We start from the raw sequence: 8,504 nt of genomic DNA on the forward strand, positions 1-8,504 counted from the left end.
ATATATATATATATATATATATATATTGCGTTGGTTTATATAAGTTTGTGTAGTTTGGTGTTAAAAGGGGATGTTATTCTGAATCCAATGTTCATAAGATTGTGATAATTTGGATTCTTTCCAATGCAAGTAACTCATTGGATGCTCGAGTCAAGTAATCAAATTTCAAAACTTTCTTCAAAGAAAATTAAAGCCCAAGTTTCATACAAAGTCAATGCTTTACTATAATAAGCTGACGATGATGTTTCGTTGTGTTTCAGTCGATGGTAACGTCAGGCTCGTCGATGGAGATTCATTCGGTGAGGGAAGAATAGAAGTCTATTTTAACCATGAATGGGGCTCCATCTGCAACAGCGGGTGGACAAAGGACACCTCCGACGTTATCTGTGATCAGCTAGGCTACGGGGAGTCCCAGTGGTTTAACAGTAAATATCCTGCAAGTCAAGGAGTTCCTATTCACCTTGACGAGGTCCGCTGTGACCCTGAAACGCATTCAAAAATCACAGAATGTAGCCATAGTCGCTGGGGCCATCACCAACCGCGCTGTTCTCATGCTACTGATGTCTCCGTGCGTTGTTCAGGTAAAGGTAATTAGTTTAGACCTGTGATAAAAAAAGATTTTTGCAGAACATTTCTAGCCTTTTTCTACGACGTCTACTCGTTATATCTTATACCCCTAACGCCCCTTGTCATAGGGTTCTGGCACGAATGCTTGGACAGCGAGTTTCCCTGCCACAATGGTGTCTGCGTGCCGCTAGAGACCTACTGCGACTTTAACAACGACTGTGGGGACACGTCTGACGAAAACAACTGCAGTAAGTATTGTTATCATTAAAGTTCATCCCTGTTAGTATTTTTTTTAAATATTTTTTTTATTGAGCTTTGCAGATTTAAAAATAAAATCTGTACAAGTCATTATGATATGAAGGCTAAACATTAACTTCCAGCACTAACTACAAAGAATTGGGACTTACCCCAAATTTTCAACTGACTCCGTCAACCTTATCACGGAATGGACCCGTTTACTCTGGAACGTAACGTCAGAGACACCCGTTTTCTGAAAGTGGTTGTGGTTTGAAGGATGTGTATTATTTATCTTCTTAGCCAAGACGCTCCCCATGTGTAAAGCAAGGATGACAGTCACTGACTAAGCGGGGAGAGTTTATTGAATATATAGACCTTTCTAACTTTGTTGGATAATACACACATATGTATATTAATATTTTAAAGATATGCTGTCAAAGAATTACTTTTCCTATTTTCCTAAGGGACAGTATGTTATGATTATTTCTTTTTCCAGACCACTATCCTGGTAGATGCAATTTTCAAAATGGCCTCTGCAACTGGATACAGCCCAAGTCAGACGATACTGATTGGTTGCGAATCCGAGGTTCATCTGGGGTTTCAGATCAAGCACCTCCCACTGATCATCAGGCGCGGGCAGGTATTTTGACATAAATATCTTGCCATTTGTGTACTTTAAGAAGAAAGTGTTTAATCCATATTTGTTTGTAAACAAAGTATGTTGATATGCATGATAATACTTTTTAAATGGTTTACATATTTAATTTGGATGTAAATGTAACTAGAAAGGCCGACATTTTCTTTGGAGCAAATTCAGCATGGCTCCACCACATTTCACGGTATGACAATGAAAAAAGGAGAAATACAAGGGAAAACAATGATTTATATTGATATGACTATATTATAAGTAACAAATAACTAAGAATGCAACAGTTGGGTAGCTATCCCCTACATTATTGGTTATAATCTTTATTTGTATGATGCAAACTGTTCATTTTCAAGATAAAAGAAGCGTTTACGCCTCGCATTCCAATGCTTGAGCATGAAATTTTGACATACCTACCCCTAAAAACAAAGTAACTTTTCCTATTATAAGTATGTGCAACCATACACAGGTGTTCATTTAGCAGTATAGCAATGAAGGGAACAGACAATCAGCGACCAGATCTCCAAACAGGTTACACCTGCTGCCCATATTAGGGCATTGTCCCAATGAAACGTATCTACCATATTATTTCCTTTGCCCTTGTTTGCCACAGACGGATACTATCTGTACATTGCTGGTCATTTGGTACACCAAGGAACTAAAAACGCGGAATTGCTTTTGCCACAACACCTTTCGGCAAACGGATCCCAATGCAAGGTACGGATATTTTTTAATAGGAAAGAGTACTTAAATGTAGCACTAAACGAAATTATCCAACGTCTACGCTTATATATAAGTCATCTGGAAGATAAAACATCGATGATAAGAATGTATACTGATTCTTGTGGAGTATCTAGTGCTATTGTTCCAAAATATGCCTTGGATTTGAGTTATTTAACTCACTATGAGGGTAATGAATATTTTTTATCCTCGAAAAAAAGGAACGACATGTGAAGAGAATTGAATGCATTTCTTTTAAATTTCAGACTCAGTAAACTCCTGTTAATGTTCTTGTGTGTGTCATTTTTATCACATCTGTGTTAATTTTGTCGTCATATGAATGTTTTTAATGCAGGTTCTGTTCCACTACTACATGACAGCCAATGTAGGGGAACTGCATCTTTCTATCAAAACAAAAGAGAGCATCCGCAGACTCTGGCAACAAAATACTTCACAAGGAAACAAATGGAATAAAGAACAAGTTACAGTTACCAATACAGAACCGTTTCAGGTACTATTTAGTACCTTAGTACTATTTAATACTATTTGTGGTTTTCACTAACGATTTAGTAGTATTTCCAATTTTTGCGCCTTAAATATAATGATTCAGTGTGCTGAACAGTTGCTAGTGATTAAAAGACACGCAAATCACATGTGTCCCAAGGTTTCCTTTGAGGGGATCGTGAGGGCTGCAGACACTGGATCTATCGCCATTGACGATGTCACGTTGACATCGGGATGCCTAATAGGTAAGAGTCACAATTCGATTCACATGCAATACAAGTATAACACAAAACACATATCAAACTGACACAGCAGGCAAGGGGAAATTATCACGCCTGCGTGAAATAGCAATTCTGCAACTTGATACCTTGGTCAACTGGCTCTTTTTCGAAAAAGTAAAATACACAACTTTCTACCCAATCACTTTTTTGTCTGAGATAAAGAAAAAAATTCTGATAAAGTCTTTTCATTGTCACCATTTGAAATGACCTATTTACAACTCGTTAACAAACTTTCAACAGGTGTACTTTTGATTTTTTTTCCTCCTGAGATAGAGATTGCATTCTATGCCATGGCTTACTGTATTATATTCTTTTTAATTCAATTAAAAACAACCAATACATAGCTGTTTCTAGCCAGAGTGGCGTAAAATGTAGTGATGGAATAATGCCTTTTGTTTGCACGTCGTAATAAAAGAGCTGACAAAGGTAACGCTATTTGTAGTCGCGTTAATCTTAAACGTCATTTATTTTACAGAAAGCACTGACTGCCAGCTTACAGAACAGTCGTTTCAATGCCGGAGTGGGGAATGTGTTTCCCATAATCTGGTATGTAACTATGAGGATAACTGTGTCGACTCTTCTGACGAGGGAAACGCCTGTAATGATGGTAAATGCATGGTCTTTTTATTGAATTTTAAATGTTGAATTATGACATACGAGAGACAAAGTTATATATTTTGTTTTATAGTAACGTTGGAGCAGCCTTTAGTTGTCTGATTACTGTCTAGATCACTGTCTATCAGATACTAATTAATATATTTGTCTGTTTGAAAAACAACCTCGTGTTGTGTGCACTATAGATGAACGTATTATTTAAACCTTGGCGTAGGTTTTTTTTTGCGACGAATCTTACCGCGAAGGGTCAAATCTGATCCCACACGGTAAGATTCGTCAAATCTGACCCCATACTGTTTTGCACGAATATAGTTTTTTTCTTATTTTTGAATATGTAGAGTTTCTATGTGGGACAATTTGACATAATTAGATGTGAATTCTTTCTGCTCATTATCATAATTTATGCAGCGGAAACAATATGCCTTCAGGCAGCCATGTCGTTGATCTTCGACTAGGCAATATGTTAAGCTAATTCAAATGGCAGCAGAAAACCCAAGCAAACATATTACCTGGATGAAAAATTGACTACAACAAAGACTCCCATGTGTTTAATATTGTGGTCAGTTTTGACCCCACTGGACCACCCATAAACGTTCTAGGATAACTCAATCAACAATGTTCCAATCTCTGTAAAAGGAGAGAAGTTATAAGACATATATACAATTACTCATAGAATTTCGTTTTCGACAAGAAGTGTCAAAATGACACATATTTATATACGCCTGGGGTCAGTTTTGACCACATACGGTAGTTTGAGGGTTGAATGTTTGTGAGAGACTGATCGATATGTAATGTTATAGAAATCGGAAGATGTGACTTCCAGGAGGACTTCTGTTCCTGGTCTCAAGATCCGGACGATGACTTTGACTTTGTCAGAGGTGCAGAAACAACAGACACCGAAAACACCGGACCAATAACGGACCACACACACAAGAGTCCATTTGGTAAGCTAAATAGTGAAAGACGGAAATAGTCTTCAACAGCTTGCAACCCCATCAAGATAAGATCGTCATAGGATTCGCGTGCCCCCTTGTTTCTGTTTAAGAACTGTAAATACCCTGAAATGAAACAGATAAGCCAACTGTATTCCATTTTGCTATATCAAAAACATGGTCGACACATAGCGGCAACACCTTGAAATATATAATTCTATTTATAGGGTTCTATGCGTACATTGAAGCTAGCAGGAGACAGGCAGGCCAGATTGCTCGACTCATCAGTCCTGCGTACACGAACTCCACGGACTGCCAGGTAAGTTTTTCCTATTTGACATTTACAACGTGGTTGATTTTTCTCAAGTCTATTCAATGCACAATATTACATTCATTTTCCAAACAAAGAAATTATTCTTATATTTCTTGTAAGGAACGGGCAAAATGGTTTATTATATACTTAATCTTAATCTTTTAAGTTTATTACTTTGTAAATTTGACATTGATTTTTCTTGTACAGAACAGGCATAAATGGTTTCTATTTTCTTTGCACCAAAAATCAGTTACTCAAGCAACCGGGTATGATTTAGAATCAGTTAGACGTTTCAGGTAGCATCCATTCGTTTTCATTAAGTGCACCCTCATAATATTCTGCATGAAAGACCTTAAACATTTTTCTTATTTACAGTTTCGCTTCTTTTACCACATGAGCGGTCATCACATCGGGCAGCTGCGAGTCCTTCTTTTGAACCAAGAAAACGGCAGAACCAAGGAGCTGTGGAGTCTTCAAGGAGATCAAGGGAGAAGTTGGTCTTATGGATCTGTCAGCATTAACAAGGAATGGGGCGTTTACTCGGTATGTTTTATATTGTTCAATTACCAGAAGCCAAATGCATTAAAGAAGATTCACCTAACATTATTCACACTCTCTGTATGTATTAATAAACATATTTTGACATCGCCTTTCAGGTCATTCTTGAAGCAATTATTGGGAATGGGGACCAGGGAGATATTGCATTGGATGACGTTTCCTTTGCAACCTACTGCACCCCTTATAAAAAAGGTAAATTCAACAAATATTTTAACCGCCCTCCTACAGGAAATGTAATTTACTGAGTCATGTTCATTGGCATTAAAGCAAGTTTAAGATGTTAAATCTGATTAACTATCCAGACTAATATACATTAAGACCGTGATCATTCTTTGACACAGGAGTGTACATAACCAATGCGCTTTAGGGCCCTTTCCTCTGTTTTGCGTATCCTCATTCAGTATGAGTTTGATATCGACCTTTTTTTCATACGCGGCCATATTAAAAAAAGGGCGATGTTTTTATTACTTTGGCTCGCAGCTAACATATAAAAGACAAATTCAGCACATCAATTGCGAATAAGGTAGGTATTATGTCGGTATGTTGTTCGCAATACCATAATTCGCATAGTAAGAAATGCACTTCGTCTGCACAACATATACTCCATTTATGCCGATCTCGCTGTTTTTTTTTTATTAACGGCGTGCAGATTTCAAATCTGTATCCGTATAATCGGTATAACCGCCCTTTGGTGTAACAGACCAGCTAAATCGCATTGGCATCTAGTCATTCTAGGACGCCGAAAACGATACAAAATCCTTGTGTACCCGGTATGTTTGGCAATTACACTTGACGTAAGTTACACATACATGTAGGCAAAATGTATGTTAGACACATCAGATAATTGTCGAATATAAACCGCGAATCCTCAATCAATGTGGGAATGACGCATTGTGTGTTTATTTACAACTTGGGACCAGTGTGTACGTATCAGCGTACGCAGCGTAGCTTTAGGTATGCCGACGTTCAAGAAAATCACACAAACCAATTAAAAAGCACATGACGTGTGTGTTTTGCGTACGACATGACAAGGACTTAACAGTAAGATGTCTATTCCCATACATTTCAGACAATCCTAAGAACAATGGAAGCGTTCTATCTACGGGTGCCAGCATTGCCATCGGCCTATGCTGCTGTCTTGTTGTCCTAGTAACTGTTGCTGTAGTTATTTTTCTTCGGAAGAGAGGCTCCAAAAGCAGGTAGTAATCTTTACGTTTGTTAAGAAGGGTAGTGTTTTAAGGTGTGTTTGTGTGCGATTTTCTGTGTATGAGTGTGTATTCTTTGAAAACTATCCTCGCGTAACATCTGTGTTTATATGGAAATGTAATTAACTGATTCATATTATGAAAATTTTGACGCCATTAATGAGAATAATTTTGATTTAATAATCGTTAACATCTCTATTTTGGCATATTAGTTGTATAGTTAATGTAAAACATACGGGGAGCAATAAAATTTTATTAAAATGTGTGTCAATAAAAAAAAAAATCTGTTGCCGAATTTTTGCAGTGGTTCTGCCATTACCAGCAACAATAGAAATGCTTACGGCCAGGATCATGTCTACGAAACAGCGGGGCACACTGCTTCAACATCAATGGGTAAGCTTCAAGTAATGAAATCAAGTATACATAAACATGTTTTTTTTTGCTTTAATGCAACTCGCTTAATTGTTCAAATATCATATTAAAACGCATTTTTTGTTTACAACAAAGGCCGTGTTCGAGATGAGCAGGCTTATACGTTAAGAGATCTACCCGGAGCACGGTTACCAGCCCTACCACTGGTAAGTTGGTTTTTGTTCTTCATTGATGCCTTGTATTTGTTTTGAAGAAATAGCTATCCGTACAACGGTATCGGTAAAGTAACGCTGAAACAGTAAAAACATCTTTGCATCTTATTTTTTAACAGAAGGAAAGCGTCACCCCCCACCCATTGGAAAAAGACGACGGTATCATCAACTCAGACGGATACGCACGTCTGTTAAAAAACGCTTTACCTGTCCATGGTGTTTCGAATGGGGAGCAAGACGTTGGAAGCAAAGGTCGACTGAATGTCGGTAAGTGAAAATTTATGTTGCCACTATTATAACAGCCAGGCATGTCGTTCAGGTTTTGCTGTATTGTGACATACAAGCTTTGATGTGTTAAAGCTCTACTACTTTAATGTGTATGTCACAGGGGAGATTGGAATCCAGGGGAATCCGGAACTCCCCTAGGGGAAATTGGAATTCTGATTTCTCCTAGGGGAGATTGGAATCCCAATCTCCCCTAGGAGGATTCCAGTCTCCCCTAGGGGAAATCAGAATTCCAATCTCCCCTAGGGGAGACTGGAATCCTCCTAGGGGAATCTGGAATCCTCCTTGGGGAGATTGGAATCCTGATATTCTGATATTCTTGAAGTGCTGGGTAGCCCAGAACTTGAATTTGTTCCCATCTCTGCACTTCACTCCCTTGGGTTGTTGTAATGCTTGTAGAGCCTTGTCGTATCTTTCTTGGGTGATGAAGAGGCTGTCCTTCTTTTTCTGCCCAACACTGCTGATATGCTCTTCAACCAATCTGTAGAATTCTGCTTTCTGCTGCTGTTCATCCTCCGCCATGACTTGATCAGTATGCTGTCACTTTGACTGGCTTGGCATGGGGAACAATCCCTTATATACCAAGTCACTAACTAACTGGAAAAACTGGTTTTTGATTCACTATCTCACAATGGCCTGATGCAAATATCTGAGTCTGATTTACATATTCACTTACCTATGCTGAATTCGATTGAAAGTTTAGGTGTGAAATAATTCAGTCTATTTTCCAAAGCATTTTGATGCAATCAGAATTTCTCCTTTTAAAATTGGAGATTGTAATAATTCCCACTTGTCCTAGGGGAGATTGGAATCCCTATCTCCCCTAGGAGAATCCGGAACTCTCCTAGGAGAGATTGGAATTCAGATATTCAGATCCCAGTTTTGTAGAAGAAAAACTTCAATTCCAATTTCCCCTAGGGGATATCGGAATTCTAATCTTCCATAGGAGAGTTCCGGATTCCCCTAGGGGAGATAGGGATGTCAATCTCCCCTAGGGGAGTTCCGGATTCCCCTGGATTCCAATCTCCCCTGTGACATGTATATAATAAATTAGTCT

The 8,504-nt window shown here is 38.3% G+C and overlaps 1 protein-coding gene across 1 annotated transcript in view; it reads left to right on the top strand.

The window, feature by feature from the left end:
* The window catches only part of LOC109468176 (MAM and LDL-receptor class A domain-containing protein 1-like), a 14,783-nt gene extending 8,207 nt beyond the window's left edge, over positions 1-6,576 (top strand). Inside the window, exons 3-14 of the mRNA XM_019766432.1 lie at positions 261-425; positions 696-815; positions 1,301-1,444; positions 2,064-2,167; positions 2,526-2,681; positions 2,835-2,919; positions 3,431-3,562; positions 4,371-4,514; positions 4,730-4,821; positions 5,191-5,358; positions 5,472-5,565; positions 6,443-6,576. Of these exons, the coding sequence (XP_019621991.1) occupies positions 261-425; positions 696-815; positions 1,301-1,444; positions 2,064-2,167; positions 2,526-2,681; positions 2,835-2,919; positions 3,431-3,562; positions 4,371-4,514; positions 4,730-4,821; positions 5,191-5,358; positions 5,472-5,565; positions 6,443-6,576 (1,538 nt within the window). The remainder of the gene's footprint in view (positions 1-260; positions 426-695; positions 816-1,300; positions 1,445-2,063; positions 2,168-2,525; positions 2,682-2,834; positions 2,920-3,430; positions 3,563-4,370; positions 4,515-4,729; positions 4,822-5,190; positions 5,359-5,471; positions 5,566-6,442) is intronic.
* Positions 6,577-8,504: the final 1,928 nt, after the last annotated feature.

This window comes from Branchiostoma belcheri, unplaced genomic scaffold, assembly GCF_001625305.1.
Source record: "Branchiostoma belcheri isolate BF01 breed outbred unplaced genomic scaffold, Haploidv18h27 scaffold194, whole genome shotgun sequence".
Classification (NCBI taxonomy): Eukaryota; Metazoa; Chordata; class Leptocardii; order Amphioxiformes; family Branchiostomatidae; genus Branchiostoma; species Branchiostoma belcheri.